Source organism: Candoia aspera, chromosome 3 (assembly GCF_035149785.1).
Source record: "Candoia aspera isolate rCanAsp1 chromosome 3, rCanAsp1.hap2, whole genome shotgun sequence".
NCBI lineage: Eukaryota > Metazoa > Chordata > Lepidosauria > Squamata > Boidae > Candoia > Candoia aspera.
This window is the reverse complement of record NC_086155.1, coordinates 141,703,568-141,726,383: the sequence shown is the minus strand read 5'-3', so window position 1 is coordinate 141,726,383 and position 22,816 is coordinate 141,703,568. Positions and strand designations below refer to the sequence as shown.

The 22,816-nt window shown below is 36.0% G+C and overlaps 1 protein-coding gene across 1 annotated transcript in view; it reads right to left on the bottom strand.

The window, feature by feature from the left end:
- Positions 1–22,816, bottom strand: part of NUP153 (nucleoporin 153) — a 45,300-nt gene that overhangs the window by 16,004 nt on the left and 6,480 nt on the right. Inside the window, exons 2-17 of the mRNA XM_063298906.1 lie at positions 18,649–18,862; positions 15,868–16,116; positions 13,408–13,547; positions 13,199–13,327; positions 12,156–12,272; positions 11,979–12,023; positions 11,840–11,893; positions 10,378–10,524; positions 9,651–9,703; positions 8,586–8,709; positions 7,815–7,955; positions 6,457–6,540; positions 6,185–6,275; positions 5,715–5,819; positions 3,357–3,992; positions 2,155–2,349 (exon numbers count right to left, since the gene is read on the bottom strand). Coding sequence (XP_063154976.1) covers positions 2,155–2,349; positions 3,357–3,992; positions 5,715–5,819; positions 6,185–6,275; positions 6,457–6,540; positions 7,815–7,955; positions 8,586–8,709; positions 9,651–9,703; positions 10,378–10,524; positions 11,840–11,893; positions 11,979–12,023; positions 12,156–12,272; positions 13,199–13,327; positions 13,408–13,547; positions 15,868–16,116; positions 18,649–18,862 — 2,524 coding nt within the window. The remainder of the gene's footprint in view (positions 1–2,154; positions 2,350–3,356; positions 3,993–5,714; positions 5,820–6,184; positions 6,276–6,456; positions 6,541–7,814; positions 7,956–8,585; positions 8,710–9,650; positions 9,704–10,377; positions 10,525–11,839; positions 11,894–11,978; positions 12,024–12,155; positions 12,273–13,198; positions 13,328–13,407; positions 13,548–15,867; positions 16,117–18,648; positions 18,863–22,816) is intronic.

Here is a 22,816-nt window from a genome sequence, read left to right as displayed (position 1 = left end):
CACAGAGGCAAAAGCTATGTGGTGTCCAGCATTAATGCATTTCACTGGAATTGTCTCATTCCATTTCCATGCAAACAGAAACCTCTTTCCCATAATGCACGAAAATCCTGCTTTGGGGTGTTGGGGTAGAGAGGAGAATTGCTACCCTGATCTCATATTCAGAATTCAAGATAGTGTCACAGAAATTATTCACAAAAAGCAGCACAGACAGACATGGCCAATCCTGAAACACTCATTTCACACACAAGCAAAATAGAAGTTATGAAGGCTAAAATATAAGTTATGTGTCCAAGTACCTGAAAAGGCAGAAGTGTGATTTGAATCTTAGAACACAAAGCAGAAACCTACTTCATAAAGAAAATTATTAAAAACAAGTAGCTTATTAGTTCTGAAATCTGTTTTGAACGTACAATTCTCTTTCATTCAGAATCATTCCCCATTGGCTTAAATTCACTGTCCCTTGCAGCTGAAACACCTAAGAGCCACTCAGCCAGTCCATTTTTTTCTCCCTTCAGAATCAACTATCTTATTGCAGACTTACACAACCTTCCCTCTCCTTCTCTTTATCTCACACATACACCCACCTTCTGCAATCTTTTCTTTACTGAACTGATTCAAGGCTTAGTCTGATACCTCCTGTGCTCTCTGTAGATCTTCATACCTAACTCCCACATCTATTTGTTTTAAACTGTGTCCTTGGCTCTCCAAGCTCAATTTACCCTCCTTTCTCCTCGTTATTATCTCTTAGACGGCGAGAGAAAATATCCATTTGCAGTTCAAAGATCTGCACAGAAGGCAGTCCTTTGGTTTTGACTGAAGAACTCCCCCCTCATAATTTAAAGGCTTGTGGGGCAAACACAGATAGATTTGCTTACAATGGAAATCATACTGAGATGATTTGAAAGCACTTTACTTTTCTGTAAAAAGATGCACATCTGACTGAAATCCAACACTGCATTTTGTTGGAAATAATACTATAAGGGCAGCCAATATCTGAATTTATCTGACTTAAGCTTGTTTCTAGTGCAACAAATAACACAAGTGAAAAAGCTTACTTCCAGACACAGCTCTCCATATGGGTTATAAGGGAAGAGTTTGAACCGGATGATCCTGAGGAAGTAGGCAGGGTCCTTGCTGTTGTGAGTTCAGCCACCTGGACCCACTACCCTCCTGGTTGGTCAAGTTCTCTTGGGAGGTTCCATGTGGTTGGGTCCAAGCAGTGATGATTGCCTCACTGTGGGAGGAAGTAGTGTCGCCTGCCTTGAAGGAGGCAGTGGTATGCTCCCTTCTCAAAAGGCCATCCTTGGACAATGTTGGGTAACTTTCATCCAGTCTCCAAGCTTCCCTTATCTTGACCCTTTCCTGTCAAGGTTCAGACTGGGTTACAGTACTGTTATGGCATTTGTTGCACCTGTGGATGACTTCTGGAGAGCTGTCTTGGCCCTCCTGGATGTCTCAGTGGCTTTTGATACAATCAACTATGGTACCCTTCTGGACTGGGTTCAGGGGTTGGGATTGGGGGGATGCGTAGTTGTTCTCCATAGCTGATTCCAGTTGGTATTGGTGGGGAGCAAGAGGTCTAACCCTAGGGGCCTATGATGTTGAGTGCCTCAGGGCTCAGGCCTCTTGCCACTCCTTTTAATATCTATATGAAACTGCTGGGTGAGGTCATACAATGGCATAGAGTGCAGTATCCTCAGTATGCTGATGATACCCAGTTATACATCTCCACCACTTGCCGGGGAGGTGATCCTGTTCAGGTGCTGATCCAGGGCCTGGAGGCTGTGAGGCTCTGGATGGGGAGGAACCAACTCTATGACTAGCAAGATGGAGTGGTTTTGAGTTTTTGGTCCCCCCAGATCTGCTGATGTGTTATATTAGACTAACGACAAGGTAGCACTTCCCAAGACAGAGCTGGTGTGCAATTTAGGGGTCCTTCTGGACTTGAGACTCCTGTGGCTGGGGTACCTTTGCATACATTCATCTTGTACACCAGTTGCACTCATTTTTAGACTGGGCAGCCCTGCTCATAAGTCACTCATACCTTGGCCACTTCCTTCCTATCCACTCTTCAGGCATATACCTGTAAGTTAATTTAAAAAGTAGGAGCAAAATACAAAAACTATTTTAAAACACTGTAATTTCTTTACATACCTTTGAATTCAGTCTTGTTGCCTGGTTTTGAACTCTCACAAGCTATACATTTGATTGCATCTGCTTTGTTTTGTACTAAGCATGTTTCGCAGTCCCAGCTTCCCTCTGGTTTCTTGAATTTGTCTAAGTTCAAAAATCCTCCAGAAAGAGTAGGTAAAGAGGAAGCACTACTACTGACCACAGGTACCGAACTCCCTAAGTAATAAAACATAATGATACAAAGCAACTATTAGCAAAGGGACATTTCAGAGAACTGCTAATTTAAGATAAAAAAGTTTAATAGCTGCTATATAGGAATTACAAATAACCCTTAAACATAGAATCAGTATTTGTAATTTTAAATACAAACTAGTCTATTAGATTTGTTACAGTAAGATAACATGACAGCAGAGTGGGAAGTTAGGGAAGATTACTTATGCCACCTTGACATCCTGCAAAATAGGTGGTGCCATGCTACAAATAAATGTTTTGTTTTACTGTCAAAATAAAAATCCAGCGAGAGAAATTAATTAAATATAATCACTGTCTTTCAGTCTAGGTTTTTCACACTACATTTAACCTGAGTGAATCTAGAATTCTTGAGAGACTGTCTGACATACTAACTAAGGAACTTTCAGAAGAGGAACAATTCTTATGTCCAATTTCACCTGGGCATAATGTAGGATAAAAATCTATCAAAGAAACAATTAAACACCAAACAATGGATACTCTTTTCAGTATTCTCATCTATGACTTTAATATGTGGCATTATTACATGACATGGTTATCACCTCTGGCATTGTCCCAAAATTGAAAAAAAACAGACGTACAGATTATCTACAGATTATCTATCTGTAACTGTTCACCCTTGTATATCTTCCTACTATTTCGCAGTGTAATAAAATCTCATACCAAAACTAAACACATGCATACATAAACACGGTCACCATAGGTTGAGAAGAAAGGGCAGAGAACAGAATATTTAATTACAATACTAAAAGCAGGCTACACATATTTTAACATTAAAATATTCCAGTATATTGTCAGTGGTGTCCTGGGCTTTATTTTTATAATAAATTATTTAACAGTGTAGTCCTGTGCATGTTTTCAGAAGAAAGCTCCATGTAACTCGATGATGTTATACTTTCTAGTAACTCTGTTTAGGATTCTAGCTCGGGGTAGCTTTTTTTTTCTGATACAGTTTTCAAATGTTGCAAACTCACCTGCTTTATCTGATTGACAGGCCACACACTGGTTGTTCTCTGCCAGATTTGACACTAAGCACACAGAACACTCCCAAGCACCTTTCGGCTTTTTGAATTTGTCTCCAAATCCTACAGTGTTTGTAACATCAGTAGAACTAGAAGAGGAAGACACTGTTGTGGTTGCACTGTCTGTGACAAAAGGCAACACCAGAGCTTGTTTTACTCCTGTTCCAGGTTTTGGTGTTTCACAGGCCACACATTTTGTACTTTCTGATTTGTTCTGGACCAAACAAGTATCACAGTCCCAAGTTCCAACTCCTGCCTTAGACTTATCTCCAAACCCCTGTGCCTCTGTTGAAGAAACTACTGATTTGATGGTGATGTTCTGAGTCAAAGTCTCAGTCTGTTTAGTACCATTGGATGTTGGCACTTTCACAGTTTGGCAGGCTGTACATTTGTTTTCTGCCAACTTGTCCTGTATAAGACATGTTTCATATGGCCAACAGGTTGGCACTTGCTTCACAGGATCTCCAAGTCCTGAAACAGCTCCAGAAAAATTACTTATTGCAGGCCTTTTATAATCTACTGTGCTTGTTTCAACAGATGGTGTGATCGATGATGAGGATGTTGATAGAGTAGCTGGGGAAGCAAAATCTAAGAAAAAGAACAGAAATAAGTTTCCAGCGAACATTGTTATAGAAAGTTGAAACAAACTACTTTAAAACAACTAACATACTAGTTTACTTCAGGGATGGGAGACTACCAGAAAATCTGAGGAATGCAGATTGGACTAAAAAGTCAAAGAGCATCCCAGAAGAAGTCAACAGCAAACAATTTCTATACTGTTTCCAAGAAAAGATATAAATTATTTGTAACTTAAAATTATAAATTTCAATGAAAATAAATAAGAAACACATGGACATGTCTATGAAGTCACCAGGAGTTTAGCTCAACATGAAGGAGATTTTACTTTTCATACAGCATCTAAATTTTATGGAAACTAAGGGGAATGCAGAGATTTTAGTGCATGAAAAATAATCTATAGCCCCATCGAGAGAAGCTAACCATTTTGCAATAAATTATGAATAACTTATGGAACAAGGAAGAGTTTTATAGGTATTATGAAACAACACTTTTCATCTTTGATCACATAAAATCCTTACTACAAAGGCTTGAATATTAATTCTTTCAGTATTTTCAATTATGTAATTTATAATCTTTAATAAAAGTAATGAGAGAATAAGCCTGCTTTATTAACTTTATGTTATTTTCTTGTCGACAGAAAAAGCAAACATGTTAACTATTTTCCTTTCCCTCTGCAACTTTCAGCACATCTTTCTGTATTGTTCTGATTTATACCCAACCCTCCAGATTACCTGGCAAAGCTATAGGGAAAGGGGAAATTGGCACCTCCTGACTACTGGAGAAGTTTGATCTTTATATTATATTATTATTTTGTCCTGTATGATTTGATGTGTGTTATTAAAATATTTAAAAAAAGAAAATGAATTCACTGAGATCAATAAAGCACAGCATTCAGTCATCTGCATCAATAAATAACTCACAGCACAATTGTTTATACAGCTTTAAATATTTTATATAACTCTCAAATTAATTTATCCTGATAAGAATACTGTTATTTACGAAGATTCATAAAGACTAGACTGGCAAAAATTCTGACAAGTTCCTACAGTAAGTAACAGCAGATGGTAAAGATGCTTTCTTCTGCAGAGTATAGATCTTGTATTTTATTCCTTAAGACTTTGCCAGAACTTCACACCAATATTCCAGCTTCCACAGAAATTAAGTTTAGGGATTCTCAAAAATTTCTTAACAGCCATTCAGTCTAAATACCCACTTACAAAAGATGAAAATCATATAGGGATTCATGTAAAATATATATGAATAGTAAATCTCAAATAGTAAAATATAGCCCATAACAAGAGTTTTACAATGGGAATATAATAAGTTTTAACTGTATTGAGTTAACTACTGGTTGGTAAAGTAAACATTTTAAGATAAGTCATAAGAACAGTATGTATCATTATTTATCAAGTTCCCTAAGATTTACTCTGCTAACCACTGTCCGAAAAAGAAATTATATTAGAGTCATATCCTTAAGAGATATGTGGCATGATCTTCTCAAAAAAAAAAAAAAAAAAACTACCCTGGGAACAGAAACAGAAAACATTTACATTTTAAATGAATAAACATACAGCCTGTATTACATAGGATATGCATGATTTAATACTACTGCACCCAATCAGTATAAATTTCCAGCTTCCTCATATGTTAAATACTTCTTTTTTCCTTAAGAGTGTTGTATGCTTATAAATTATTATTTCCTTCTAATTAAAATCTCACCTATTGACTCACCAGAACTTTTTAAAACATCCAGAACACTTCCTTCTTTTAAGATTTTTGCAGGCTTATAAGGACCATCATACTCATTTTCTTTCTTATTGCTTATGCTGTTGACAGCTGTAGATGGAAAAAAAAAGTTTGAATACTGTGGCCTTGAGCAAATATACGTCAGATAATGGACCATGAGTTGCAAGATATTTCATGAAGAAGCTTAGTAAACTGTTCTACAGTTAGCAGTTTCACACTATCCATACAAGTTAAATAATCTTCCTTAGGTCATGAGAGACTGAAGTAAATTTTTGCCTAAACTGCATGTAACCTTAAGAAACTTTATTCAGAACTGGGAGAGAATGTCACTTTTGAATGGATATTTAATAAACTTTAACATGATTTTTACAGATGGTAGTCTCTTTTGAACTAGGAATCTTAGCACATGATTTCCCAGTCAAGAGAAAAACATTACATTAAGTGTATAAAATTACCTGAATTAATTTGGGGTAATAGTGAAGCATTCATGGATCCTGAAAGATCAGATGATTTTGCAACAGGAGCACTAAATTTAAAGCCACCAACCTGACAGAAATAAATATTAAATGTCAAAAGAAAAGTCTAGTAGAACTATTTTATAAACAGGAATAGTACATCTCTAATTCTATTATCTATAGAATTAACATATAGATAATATAACACTGTTAACTTTTCTATTATTTCCATCTTTTCTTGCCTTAAAAGTCAGGCATGCATTATTACTTACAGATACTGGAGGCAGCATTTCTGCTTCAGTAGATTTTACAATTGGAGATGAAAATTTGAATACAGGACTGCTAGCTGGCTGCACCTAATTTTAAAAATCCAAAAATTAAATGGCTGCACTGAAGAACATAACTAGTCATTACTTGATTATATTAAGAAATAAACACATTCAAATGGAAGGAAATTTTGGTGTGAAACAAAAGATGCTTTGCATTCCCAAACAGAATGTATCCTCTATCTGCTGCATCATGTTGTTTTTGAGACAAAGGGGAATTTCAAAAGTAGTTTGTGATATGGCACAAACTAAGTTTAATGTCAAATCCTTTTCAGAAGTGAATTCAAACTGTAGATGTTACTATTTAAGAGAATGACAATAGGTATTGCAACCAGTATCTATTCTATTTCTGACTTAACTCCTCAGCTTCTGTAACTGTCAAAAAAACCTGAGCTGGCAGGTTTTAAAGTTAAAAAGAAATGTATCTATGAATTTAACATCCTTGTATGCAATATAATCCCTGTAAAACTAATCCAGTTTTGCTAAATTTCACAGAAAGTTGTATGAATCTTCCAGCCACAGAAACAAGGCTTACAAGATGCAGCATAATCCCATACAAGGGATTTACTTCCAGGTAAACAATGCAGGACAGCAATCTATGTACATTCACTAGGGCTTCATGTCTTTCCAAAGAGATTTGTATGAGGCATCTATTTTCAAATACTGTACTTATAGCAGCCACGTCTTTTCCAGCCTTGCACCAGACTGTCAGCCAGGAGCAGCTTCTGAAACAGCTGTGTAAGCCTGGAAAAAGATGCAGCTGCTTTTAGCAATCTGAAAAGCGGTTCTTTGTATGTACTCCTCCATAATAAAGAGCACTTCTTTACACAGCCTTAATATATACACATTGCTGAAAATACAGATACAGTGTACTAGTTACACAGGATAACACATCTTCATGAAGAATACTTACCTCATAGGTTATATAATATATATTATGAAGCAATCTATTCTTTACTGCAATACTGAAATGATAACTATACTACTGTCATGAACTTAATATCAAAATACATGACACACAAGTAGTATATTCTACGCTAGAAATAGGCAACCTGCCGCTTTCTCATTGTCGGGAATACAAGAAGCTCCAGCAACCAAGGTCAGTGGTGAGAAATTATGGATTGCTGATCAAAATATGTGTAGAGCACCAGGTTGCTTATATTAGACTATACTGTTTGTTATGGAAAAATAGATCAGCTAGACAAAGAAAAAGTGAAATTACAAAACACAAAGCTGGATGAAGGTACAAAACAGACAAGATAGAAAGGATATGCAGAAAATAATTTCTTTTATACACAATTTACCTTGTTAGTCACTGACTGGGCAGCACTGGCAGTTAAGGACGAACCAGTAGAACTAGCAAGAGGGCCAAAGCTGAAGTTTGGCAATGATGATGTTGTACTAATGGGCAAAGAAATTTCCGGTAGCACTGGTATCTCCATCTCCTATAATTGAACAGTCAAGTCGTTATTTTTCAAGTTCCACAGAAACTTACATTTTTAATTCCATTTTGCTCATTTCAAAAGAAAAATTAGAGCAATTTAGCCAAGAATTGAAAAGCTGTTAATCTAAATGATGAAATAATTCAAACAGTTCTTTAAAAAGTATCTAAAAAGAATATACATGGTAAAGGGCAGAAAATAAAACTTGCAAGACATGACTTCAAGTGTCTCTTTTATCTACTGTGGGATACATTGAGATTTTTCCTATAGCACTTGCTACAATATTCCATATGATGTACCTGCCTCTGAAAACCTACTGAAAAGGATTACTCACAGCGATTATAAAGCCACTGCCCCATGAAGGAATATCCTGCAGAGCAGCCCTGCCTTATGCAGGTTCCTTCCCAGGTTCTAAATGCCATTTCTGTTGCAGTGCAGATTGTAAGGGTAGATGAAATTTTGCTAGAAAGGCAGCGCATAGTTTTAAACTGATTAAGTACCAACGCCTAACAACAAACATACTAAATAATTTTTATTCTTTTATCCAAACAAATTAAGAACAATCTATGGAATGTTTAATATTTTACAGCTTCTGCATTAAAAAGTATCTTGCAAAATAATGGGTATTTTTACCTCATTTTGTGTGGATTTTGATACGTAGTGGATACCTCTTTCCTTTCTCATCTTGCCTCCACCGCTTCCCACTGCAGATAGTAGTCCATTGGATGTAGAAGTTGTAAATGTAGGGTTTGTGACACTGTTGATACAGAATCAAAACATGTTGCAAATACAACTCACTCTATAAACAAAAATAACAAATATAACTATGTTTCTACTCCAGTCAGAAGTTAATAAGAACTGTAAAAACCTCATAGTTTTATTCTCCACTGCCATCTTTTTTCCTTCTGCATCCTGTCTTAGATTGTAGACCTAAGTTCAGAAACTTTTAAAAAGTAATCTACAAAATACCATTTAGCCTTTTTGACTAAAGAGCAGAAAAACACTAGTTTCCTAGCAGGCAAGCAATAAATAGTGAGTTCTACATCCCTTGAAAACTTACAACCTCACTGCTTCCTCTCTTCTATCTCCAAATTCAGAGGAACATTATGGAGGAGATTTGGACATTTGCTTCCAGTTTCAAGATACAGTAGTTCTATTGTCTTCATCAGTGTTTTACAGCCCTATCTTATCCATTTCCAGTTCAGTGTCTGTAATTAATAGGAGCTTTTTTCTTTTGCAATATTCAACAGTATAAGCAAAAAGCAATTTCATGCAATAGATTTTCTCTTGTTCTCGTCAGCAGTCTCCTACATATCTTTGCCCAGAACAATTCAATGAGGGAAACCTCCTGAATGTTACAGCTGCATCTTGCAGGTCAGTTGTGGCAGGGAAATCAACTAAACTTAGGTAGAGAAACTTTGTACAGATTTGCGACAGATTTAGCTCTTACTCCCACAATGCGTATTGGGTCCTCTGATTCACTGGAGAAGCTTTTCCAAAGACACATGAGCCTGAAGGGGAGTAAGGAAACTATCCAGACAGTTGGAACAGTATGCACCGTAAATGATGTTTTGCAATTATTACTTTCTAGGTTGGTTATATGTTCAATTTCTTGCTTTGAAAAAATGAACAACTTATAAGAAAAGTCACAATATCATTCATAATAGGTACTTCAGCACTACAATAGACTTTACATACCTTTCTGATCGTTCACTTTGCAGTTCCATTGTGAGACTTTTCTCCTGCACTGCCTGTAAAGAAATATATGCTTCATGTTTTAATCCATTTATTTTCTAATCTAGTTTTAGAAAAGGAAAATTTGGATTAACTAACAAAAAACATACTGAGCTTTGTTTACTCAAATATTTCTCAAACTCCCTTTTACTGTTTATATGGGTTTCTTCAATAATACTTCTTTACTGCCCCCTGTTGTTCAGAATAATTCAAATAACTCTCCTTTAGGAAACAACAGCAAACCACTTCCAAAAAGCCTTGCCAAGAAAACTGCAGGGACTAGTTCAGGCAGTTTCCAGGAGTCAAAAACTGACTTGAAGACACCAAAAACAAAAACAAAAAACCCCATAATTAATTCTGTTAGTAGACTGGCCAACATGACATTCCTTCTTTTAAACAAGGAAAATAGGTTCCACTGTTTATATTAACAACAACAAAAAACTTTAACCCATTTTATTCACAAATCACATCTCAAAAGTTTCCTAGAGCAGACTAAATAAGCAAGGATGCAATTTTTGTTTATTCAGTCTCCAAAAGTTTTAACTAAACTAAGTGTCAAGCTACTAATAAAGCAATATTTAATTGGCTTTTCTCAAAATGCTAATTCAAATAAAATCAGGACACAAATACTGGAGAGGAATGGAGTGTACATAGTAATAGTGTATAGTTAGACGCTTTGACATATACATACTTTATGGTTCATCTCTATTCTCTGTCGTATCCTGCTTGATTCAGCAGCAGACATGAGAGAAGGTTTAAAATATTGTGAATGAGTCATCAACCGTGAAATGGCCTTGGGTGTCACAAGCTTCTGGACTGGTGGATAATGAGTTTCAACCTTTAAAGTAAGAAATATGCACTGAACCAAAAGCAACCAGAAGAAAGCTAGTTCATCAGTACATATATGAATGTTTTTGGTGCACTGTGTATATATTTAAAATAATTTTGAAATACTTAAAAAAAATTCTTTATTTCTATTATCAACCAAGTGCTTTCTTTTAATGTTCAGCAAAAATGAACCACCTTGAGTCTCAGAAATCAGGAGTCTATAAAGTGATGAAATACATAAATAGTTTTCAAAAACTGAAATTATACTGTTAATAAATTTGCATATTTATTCCAGACATTAGAAATGTACCTCAAGGAAACAGTATAAGGCACCAAACCTTATAAAACCCAATTAAACTGAGTAAGATTTACCCTGAACAATATGTGTGGGATCAATATAAAAGATTGATTAGATTTAAATACAATGCATACACAAAATTATTTAGCCATTTGAGTTACCCATTTCAATCAATTTTATTAACAAATTGTACCAATTTAGTTTTACACAAGAAATTATGGACAGTTGGCAGCACACTTGCTTTGGCAACAAACCATTAACAAACTTGTCCTGATTTTGGCCAACAATTACTACTGCCAACAATTTACTATGCTATGAACAGTCAATTCTTTCTTTTCCCACTTAATGACAGCTGGCTGCATCTATCTGACACGTGTCAGAAAGAAAACAGCATCAGTTTTCTATCTGACATCTCTAATATCAGCTGTCAGTTTGGGATTAATGCTTCAGCACAAAAGTCTACAACCTAGAATGGAAAATAAAATTGTATTTGCTTTGCAAGGCTAACACAGCAAACAAATTGAGAAATTACGAAGTAGAAGATTAAACTGATTATATCACATATGTTAATCTAAAACCTAAATTTCAAAAGTGAACAACAGAAGCTGTTTAGTAAAAATATGTATTGTTTGAGGGATAGAATATTCCTGGGAATACTAGAGCTTTGTGGTTTTTCTCTGGATCATACTAATCTGACTTCCAACATTTTAAATAAATCTTCCAGAACAGTAACTGATTTATGGCGTTTGGAGTGTGGTCTGGTACCAAGAGCTTTATATTTTCAGAAAATTGCTAGAGCATTCTTTGGCTGGATCAGTATAGTCCAGAGACAAAAATGAAACATATCACTGTTCCCTGGAGTATTCCATCCCAAATCAGAGCACTCTGCACCTTCCTAATTTTTACCAGAAAAACAACAACCCTAAAAGCCCTCTGTGTTAGAATCCACATAGCAGTTCCACATAAAAAAACTAAATAAATTCCGCACTGCTTAAAAATAACTGTAAGATTTTGTGGATTAACTCACTCTTTTCCTTGGTGAATGGAAGTTGGTGACATTCAGCATACTGTTTTCCAGAGGCTGAAATGCAAAACACAAACATTCAAACCTTATTATTTGAAAATAAGTTTGTGATGTATTTTTAAAAGTTTGAAAATTAACTTACAGATGGCAATGAAGTAGAAACCGAAGAGGGAATTCTTTTAGCATCCTGTTAAATAAACAGGATTTTGACATTGTTAAATTACAGGTATAGAAAGAAACATTTTATCAAATGCAGTGTTCATACGTAGATAGTTTAATGTTAGGTCCTGAAAATAACTTTTAAAAGAGAGTAATTTACTGCTAATGGACTTGACATCTTCTCCAGAGACTGCAAAATGCGCCTTGCAGTGGAACTTGTCACACCATAGGATTGTGAATTCACTTGCTTGGCTTTCATTTGTCTTCTTATTGGAGTCTGAAAAATCAACACAATCAACATCAACATCAAAATAAGGATTATTTTTAACTTCCCTATTATAGCAGAGACAGTAATGGTCATACTGTCTTCTGAAGTTCTGCATGTTGGAAAAAGAAGAGTCATTATGTTCAGTATGATCTAACGTAAGTCAAGAGAAACTTCTGACAAGCTGGCATGATGAAATAATATCAAGGGTTATGGAGTGATTGCAATAAACACACAAACAAACAAACTGGCACTAAACAGAGAAGCATCAAGATAGGCAGTTGCAATAGTAATCTTCTACCTCACACGACTCTTCATCTGCCACCATGCAGTAACATTATATTGGGGATCAGAGGTATTTTGGGAAGAAAAAGACAACAGCCACTGCAGCTCTTTCCTTTTAGTGCTGACTCACTGAGGAGGGGAGGGGACATAGGATCATGTTCCATAACCTTCTCAGGGATCCTAGAATAACACTTTCAGGAGGATTCTTGAGAAGAGGAAGTATAGCAGCATAAGTCTCACCATGAGATGTTATTGTAACAAGCCACAATGTATAGCTTTCACTTTTGTTGTTATTATGTTTAAACTGGTAAGTTTTAACACTGGTAGGGAAACAAACAACTTGGTAAACTTTAATTGACATTAAAGAAAAGGCTTTGAAACTTGCTCCTTGCAATTCTGGCAGAAGAGAGGGACACGATGGAGTACATGAGCCTGAAGCTCACGCAATTAATACCAAATCATGATAGAACCAGGCCAAAACCAAGTTTGTATTATACTTCTATCCCATGTTCACAATGCTGGATTGATATTGGAAAAATTACATTACTTACATGGTAACATATTAAGGTAGGAATATGCAGAAATGATACAGAAAAACATAGTAGTTCTTTCCCAACCTTTATGATTTCCTGAAATTACCAGCATTTATTCACCTGATAAGGAGTAATTCGTAGTTTAGACTGCCTTGTTGCTGCAGCTGCACCACCGTATGTAGTTTTGCCAGGATAAAATGGAGAATTCCCAAGTTGACTTGCCTTAAGAATTGATGCATTACCAAGTGACTGGAAACACACAATGATATTCAGTTAGGAAGCTGTAAACACAAGTAACAGGGTTGAAGCAGCTGTTATACAGTACTTACAGGAGAGAGTGCTCCAAAGGCAGACAGATTAAATCCAGGTTTTTTAGAACTATTTGCTGAATGTTGAGAAAGGGAGACAGGTCTTTCACTCTCTGCAGACCACAGAGGTGGCACTGAAACATTTTTTGAAACTGCTATATCTAAAAAAAAATACATATAATTCCATCAATATCTTATTTATATTATAAAATGTATTTTAAACCAAATATAGTATAAAGAAAACTTGTTATAAGTCATTATTATGAAGATAAGCATGACATACAAAACAGTCCCTACACACTCTGGCCCTCTTGATTCAATGTTTTTTTTTTCTTTTAGATTATACTTATTACTTTAAAAAAACATGAGGGTCTGGCACATTGCAAAGATAATAATTGCTTCTAGCACTATTTTATTTTCAAAAATTGCTTTTGGACCCCATGTAAGCACCAGAGATACTGTTAAAAAAGAAGAACAGTGCTTGACTGAAGCTCAGTACTTTATTTTGAAGGAAGAAAAAGATAAGCTAGGGTGGTGGGTAGACATGAGTAGGGAGTGTTTTGCTGTGGCGCTTATGCTGCTTATCCCCCAATTTAAATTTTTTTAGTTAATTAAGTAAAACAAAGAGCAAAAGAACACACATGCACACATTCTTTAAGATAGATAGATAGATCCCCACCCACACCATTAGTTCTCTCACTACAAGTGGCAGCTTACCTCAGGCCGCCTCACCTTCCAAAGTGGTTGCCCTAGCCTGGTACTGCTGCCAACCGCACCAGGACAACAAAATCACCCTGGAACTATTCTCTTAGTGCTAATAGTATCATAGGGTTCCCCATATCACTATAATCTCCCAGCCTGACCCATTACAACACCAGTCCTTCAAAGCTCAGGCCCCTGGAGTTCAAACCTAGATAGTCTAGCCTGGTCACAGCATCATGGACTCACCTAAAGCACTCCAAACAAATTAAATCCTGCCCAGGATCCCTTCACAGCACTTCTGGAGCCACTCAAGTTAGGAAGATGCTGGCAGCTTCCATTCCTGGCTCCCTCCTTATCTACCCTGGGCTCCACAAGGACAACAACAAAGTATGCAAGTGATCTGTTCTTCTGATCCAGTCTGAACAGCAGTAATCTAGTCCAACAAAAGTGTAACACTACTGCAACAACCCACATCAAATATCAAAGGGATCACCAGGAACCCAGGAGACCACATCCAACAGGCAAACTGCCCAGATGTGTCTGCTCCATGCTGCTGTCTTGATCCTATCCCAGCCAGCCACACTTCCGGCAATGGCAACAGAACTATCAGTTCCAATAATGTTCCAATCTTCCTGGGCCTCCAAAATTCTTCTCCACTGCTCTTTCACACTGACATTCTCCTCTCAACATCAATCATCTAGTTCCGTTCACCCTTCCTATCACTCATCCTGTCCTAACAACACTTCATCCCTAATGTTCCACCCTACCATCATTTCCCAGACAGGCTGAAATTGTATTGCTGCAATTCTGGCTGGTAATTTTTCTACTGCTCTTTTAAGCCTTCCACAAATTCCATTTAACTGCCATTGTTGCCGTCAGTAGATGGTTTCTCTTACTGTTCTCTTCTTCCCTTCTCTTTTAAATTCTTTTTTCTTTCCCTTTAAATTGGTACTTCTTTTGTTGTTTTCCTCTGTTCTCAGGCTCTCAATGGCTTTTTTCCCCTTCCATGGAGTTATCTCTTCTTGATTGCAATATTATTTAACAGCTGAGCCTTTTACCACCAGATTCAGCCTTGAACTCTACATCTTTTTTGGTGTTACTTTTTCCCTAAACTAATTTGTTGTCCTAACAGTGAGAAATCACGCTGAGACGAGGAGTAGATCTCTAGTGTTTATTACTGCTACATAAACAGAATCCTAACAAACTGAATAAGCGTGGGAAAAACCCAGACATATAAACCCCAAAAGCTAAGGCGGGCCTGATCTGTGTCTCTTTGAATGGCTGCTTAATTCCTCAGTACTACGCATACGTTTTCCACCCTGGATGGGGGCCCCTTCCTGCTCACCATCAGTACTCATGACATTTGTCTTCTAAAAAATGAGTATGTTTGATTGGCCACACTTTACAGTGACAGTCATTCTGTACACTGCTAAGCACCATTCCCAGACAGTTCTTTATTAGATAAACATAATATTTTGTCAAATTTCCGAAGTTCTCACTAACCCAAACTGCATGGAGATAAGAGTGGTGTGCTTCAAATGTCCTTGAAAAAGAAGTCCTAATAAATACTGCTTTATATATCCTTTTAAAATTTATGCTGTTTTTCCAGTTTATAATGATTTAGAAACTGTAACATGTGGAGTAGTATTGGTTGTTTTCAAATATATAGCTAATCAATCTCTTCTTAAAGAAGATGAGAGCAATATAATACAAAAAACACACTGCAGCTTCCAGGTACTTGTTCAGTGTTACTTTAAAAATTATAGTCAAGTTGGTTACCTTTATCAGATGCTCTCGAAGAGAAGCCACTTGTAGTTGAGATGTTATCATCTTCATGCTGAGAGGTAGAATCTTTCATTTCCTTTCCAAGTGAAAGTCCAGAATTATTAACTGGAAATGTAGTTGATGTGGATGGTTGACAAAAAGGTGGCGGGGAATCCAAAATGTTGCAGTTAAGATGACTCCGATGGAGAGAGGGTCGTGTTAAAATATCTGTGAAGTTTAAACTAGATCTACTTGTTGACGGCTCTAAAGACAAAGAAAATCATAAAACTATCTGAAATTGCAAATATGTGTAGAAAAAGATCAAGAACAATTTCATTATCAGTAGCCAATCTTCTGGAAAGGTGATGTATGGGAAAAAAGGAAAAACAAAGAAAATGTAGAATTATTTATAAAGGATACTAAAGAATAAGCACTGCCTATATTTCAATTTTTCCATTCCTCTCTGACCCCAAAAATTGAGGAATGGAATTTTATGAGAATAGCTACTATATTTGTGCCAAGGACTGTATTATAACAAAAACGATTGTTGTACGTGGGTGAAGAACAAAAAGATTCTTTGCAGCACTATCCTGCAGTATAGTATTTAAATAATTTTAAAAGACTAATGCACAATATGATAAGTTACTCTAAATGCCTAGTAGGTTGTAAATTCAATTAAGCTACCAAGTGATTAGATTTATTTTATATTATTTATTAGGAATTCTATACCTGCCTTTCTTCTTATATAAGCACTTAAGGCAGCTTACAATCATTGCAATACAAATTATAAAACACAAAAGTAAAATCAAGGCAATAAAATCAAAATTAAAATCAGAACCATTAAAATCAATTAAGAATTAAAAGCTTAGCAAAATGTATTTTTGTCATTTTCTTAAATGCTGGGAAATTGGGAGCCAAATGAAGTTTCCGGAAAAAGCCCTGTCTATGGCCCAGGAGCCATACATGCGTAATAGTGAGGTTCTGGCAGTAGGGACAATCTTCTAAAGAGCCACTCCTGCTGAATTAAGTAACTGGACAGATTTATAATCAAAGACTATCAACCCTAAGCCATTCCAAGCCTTAAAGGCCAACACCAACACCTTAAATTGTACTCAGTGGGCAACATGTACCCAGTGACGATCTTTTAGTATAGGCATTACGTGGTCCCTTTAATTGTATTGGTTAGCAGTCTGGCTATCACATTTGCACCAATTGCAATTTTCAGACATTTGGTAAGAGAAACATGATGTAGATGAGTAAAAGGTTATTATTAACCCACCCTAGAGCAAATAACATATTGTTAGAAGTTAAATTTTACTATCTCTCTGAAATATAAAAGTATTACATTATTCTGGTACGTATCTATTTACAGACAATAGCGCTGTATGACTACAGGTTCTTGACCTATGACCATCTGTTCAGCGATTGTTTGAAGTTACAACGGCGCTGAACAAATGGTGGTTACAACCGGTCCTGTCCCAGCAACCCCCCAGTCATGTGATTGTGAACTGGGAGCTTGGCAACCCGTTCACACTTATGACCAGTTGCCAAGAGCCCCACAATCATGTGATCGCCATTTGCAACCTTCCCTGCCAGCATCCCCAGAAAGTCAATGGGGAAGCCGGCAGGGAAGGTCACAAGTCACCGGGGTAAGTCTCCCCAACCCATGCACCCTCCCCCAGCCCCTCCGCACTTATGCTGGCCATTTGCACACCCCCTTGCACCCTCCCTGACCCACATGACACCTCTCGTGTACTCCCTTGCACCCTCCCCCACACCCCTCCTCACTCCCCCACCTGGCAGCAGCCACTTACCTGCCTGTGGCCTGGGACTTGCAACTTCTTGCCAGCTTCCCCACTGACTTTGGTTGTGGGAAGTGAGCAGGAAGCTGCCTCACCTAATGACCATGGGATTCAGTTAACAACGGCAACCAGGACTACAAGGGATTGCCATTGCTAAGTAATGTGGTTGTGCTTTACGACATCGCTTAGCGACGGAAATTCTGGTTCCAATTGCCGTCGCATGCCAAGGACTACCTGTGCTATTTTCTCTTTCCAATAATCCTAAAATATATTGGACATAGGAAGATCCAATATGCTGCATGTTAAAACAAAGAACTACCAGTTCCGGTAATTGATTCATTTCAGTGAAAAATAGTGGAAGAAGGCAACGATAAACTTAACAAGTTTTGCATTTACACTTTACATTCAAATAACTAACTGGAAGACTAAAATAATGAAAAATAAATTTTCCGACTCAGTTTTGAACATAGATACCATTTTCTGTGAAAGGAGGTTGAGCTAATTTCTTCTGTCTCTTCCCACCATCAGTTCCCCAGTAAGCTATTTTTAGGGTCAGAGCACATCCCATATGCAGGGTTCTGATAATAAGAATGATACTATTGCCTAGTATTGATATAGGGGGACATTTCTATTTAAAATATAAGTCAACTGATGTATAAACTGAACGTCTTTGTTCAGTTCTTGGCATACAGTGCGCTGGATACTAAAAATCTATCAAATAATTATTTTTGATTAAATAATGAATACAAAAATGCACAAGACAAGAAAGGACCTATGCTGTCTTACTATCTTCTTCTGTTGCTTAAAATGCTGGACATAAAAAGTCGTTTATGGTAATAACTATTGTTAAATTAGGTTTACCATAAAATGTAATCTGAAGATGCTGGCAATTATAAAAGAGCATTCCATAATATGTCACCATAATATGTCAATCTGAAAATTTAGCAAAATCTCTAACACAATTTATAATGGTTGGAGAAAATCTGCAACCCACCTCCTAAAGTAATTCTTGTTGGCTCAGGTGTGATTCGACCATCTATCTCAAGAGTATTATCAGTGATGTCATCTGCAAAGGCAGGATGGTAGTTTATATCCTCCTCCAGATTTCTTTGCTCATTTGGAGATGTCTCTTCATTTTGTCTGAAATATCTCTGTAGCCAAGTTGGAACAATGCTTTTTACAGATTCCTTCACAATATTCATAATTCCCTATGGGAAATCAAGAAAATGTAGTTGTAAATTGGAAGCTTTATTACATAGTTCAGACTATTCAACTACAAAACTTCCTTTAGTTAGCAGCTATTTCTAGAAGTGCCAAGAAACCTGAGGTAGCAAACCCAAAATTATTTCCTAAAAATTTTTTAGAAGTCTGTTACAATTTTTATCCCAGTAATATTGATGTTTCAAATTCTGCCATTAACTAATATACCTATAAATGTTTCTCAACAGCTAACACAGAAATAGCCTTAATGTACAGAACAATTCCTCTCATCATGATTACTTATTATATTTATATTTGAACTTTCATTCAGGAGCTCAAGGTGGCACATGTAGCATTCCCTTCTCTTATTTTACCTCACAACACTATAAGGTAGAGTAGGCTAAAAGAGAGTGACTGGTCCAAATTCACCAAGTAACTTCCATGGATCCCTAAGACCTAAGTCTTCCCATTCCTAGTCCAACACCTAGTCCTTTATACTGTTAGATACATATTGTTATATCTTCCAACTCTTTAATAAATGTGAAAAACTCTTAGTTTTCCCTCATTCTTAAGAGTTGGGAAGAATAATGATATTTCCCATACCAGGGTAACTTCAAACTACAATGACACTTCTATGGACTTTCTTCCTTCTGTAATGGTATTCTTGAAAAAAATTCTAGGATGGATTTTTGCTATTCTCCTTCTGTTAAATATTTAAAAAACTCAGAACTGTTCTGGAACCACGTTTGTGCTGTGGGGTGAGCTTTCTACCCATTTTTTTCTGTTCTGTGATTCCACCAGCAATTTCAAAACTTATTCCCCACAACCTTCCCCAATATCTTGGAACCATGGCAATATGACTACATTTGAAGAAGTCAAAATATAAAATAAAGAATAAGTCTTTGTAATTTAGAACAGAAATACTCTCAAATATTTTGCTGGCCATTATAGCCAGACAAAATTTGAAAATCTTCAGCAAAGAGATAAACACTATTTGTGTATATGTAAGTTACAGCTATATGAGGCATTTGTAAAAGAATAAGCAAGCCCAGGCCAACAAGCACTCAACTACGTTACTTAAAGACTTGTTCAATCTCTTAAAAACATTATCTCACATTTTCATAAATGTTTGGCTTTAAGAATTTTGGAAAAAAAAGAAAAACGAATAAAAGTTATATTTCTTAGTGAAGACTACTGCATTTATTAATTTCTTTAGTTCATCCAACCCTATTTCCTATTTGCATTTATTAATTCAAGTATGGGCTGTTAATACTGAGTAATGTTATATGCTATAGATTTTAAATAATATTGACCATCATAAGGGAAAACTGTTTCATGACATAAAGCCATTTTTGTTCATTGAAAAAAGAATACACACTTCTTCATTTAAAGTGATCCCTGCTCTAAATGAAACTTTTTAAAATCAACATCAGAATTCTTATAGATTCCCTTCCCTGACTTCATGTGGATGGGATTTTTGTTTATCTGGCTTTGACTGTTCTCTCAAGGGAAGCTTGCTTGCCATCCCAGCTAACATCTTTTTAGTAGCAGATGAAAATGACTTTGTTTATACAGTAAGTTTAATTAATATTTATCTATGTTAACAGTTAATATATACTTAGCTGCTAATAAAAATTAAAATCAAAGTGACCTTCACAAGATATTAAATAATAGTGAAGTGGGTCTCCACAGGCAGGGAGTTTCAGGTTCTGTGGCCCCATTAATAGCATCTCAGATGTTGACAGAATGAAAAGGAGAGCATTTCAGTTCAAGCATATTCAGAAAATGGTCCTCAAGATACTCTATTCCTATTATGTTTATGGCTTTAGATGCATTAATTTGGGGACTAGGCAATCACATGCATATGCCACCCAAAACCATCTCTAATAAAGGTTCTGGACTGGTGAAAGATTCTAGACATACATATCCACAGTGCATTGCCATCATCCAATCTTCATAAGACCAAATACCTTGGGCAGATTTTTATGATGTTCTTAATCACCCATCTTTGAATTATTTTATTCTTTACTTTCAAGATTGTTTTTAAATCACTTCCTTGGGAATCCTGGAAAGAAAATAAAACTGCCAAGTCACTAATGAACAAAATGTAAGTCAAGATCAAGCTTGTGCGTTCTTATTTAATGTCTGACTTCCATCCAGAATTTACTGGCACTTTTCCATTATCATGTTAAGCCAAGTAATGTTAAGTTCCCCACATTTCCAACACTTGGCAGTACCAGAAAAAAAAAAGATCAAAATAATCAAGCAGCATCTTATTTTAGTAATATTATAGTGATATGAGTCTATCTCAAATATACAATTCACTAACACAGCACTTTTTATTATACGCGAGCTGTATTATACCTAATTCAAATTCAGTACTTTCTGTTATTAGTTCCTTTTCATAGAAATAATATTAGGCAAACAATTCACTAAAAGTATGGACGAAATATGTTATAACTTTCCTAATTCAAGGTCACTAAAGCTGAAATAATTACTTATATAGCGTTCACAGATATCTCAACCTAGGCAATCTTTTGAGAATTAAACCAGATATAACACACAAGTATCATGTATAATAAACCATTCCAGAATAAGCTCAAGAGCATCAAGATTAAAAAGTCTTTAGTCAAAATGTAATTAAGCTTGTTGTAAAAGACCAGGCTGGGGAAGTGATTAATCAGTACCAAATATATCAATAACCTAAATGAAAAATATTGCTGATCCTCTTCCATTAATTCCTCTCTTTCCCCCCCAAACTCTGGCTAACACATTTGTATTTCAAATAAATAAACATATGTAATTTCTGTTTGATTAGGATTAGAAAAACTAAGGTATCATGGCTGAACTGTTTTTATTCCATATGCCAAGCAGCTCTTTTTGAAGAATATCCTTTCTGAACCAATTATGAACTATTATTCCGTAGCTTTTCAGGTTCTTTGTTAGAGGTGTCACATTACCAAGTAGCACACTAGTACTAGTAAAGATCTTTAACCTTAACTAAAACTGTAATTGTCATACTGTCAAATTAAGAATGCTTGCTTTTTTCCACTGTATCTAAGATGCATTCATAAGAGATGCATTCAGCAAGAGCTATCTTCTTCTATTTTGTTCATTAGATCAACAGCACTCATGTGACTAACACTTCTGATTTGAAGGCAAAAAGAGGTTTGGAGTACACAAGGATGCTTACACAGCACCTACCTAAGAACTCCCTAAAACAGATGCATCTTTCTAGAGATCGCATGGCTACCCTTGCAGCTGGGAAAATACAGATTTTGTTAAGAGGTTGCCCAAAAGTGCTTATATGCATGCCCCATATACCCTGAAAATTTCCTGGTTTCAAAACTGAAGCACAGCATAACCCTGCAGTTAAGTTTCCTAGTCATTGTCATTCCATTCAAATGGTGCTTCTAAACAAGAAGGCATCTGTACTTCAGATCTAATTCCAAACAGATGAAGCATAGTACAGAATGATATCAGAACCACTGCATGAAAATCAATTTCCAATATTCCAATAAAACAAGAATTCAAAATTTGACAAGTATGTGTAAAAGCAAAAATTCTACTATGGTCCACTAAGAAAACTCAAAAACCAGCTGTTTCAAAGTTACATATTTAATATCTACAAATATATGTTCCAAAATAGAAATAAGACTCTCAAAGCTTTAGCCCAAATTATCAGATTAACGATAACTTTATTATGGACATAAACTAATACTGGAAAATTATTTTTAGAAATAGTTTCAGAATCGAAAGACTTAACTAATCTTTTTGCTCTGACAAGTCAGTAATTTTAAAACCTGGAGAGTGATATTTTGTGGAAAAGCTTTCATTTCATTACAAGAAATGGAAAAGTTATTAAACCAGGTATATTCTGAGTGGTCTAAATGATTCTCATCTTTTTCCAAAGATCGTGATGAGATTTTAATCATGATTTAAAATCTGATTTTAAGTACTAT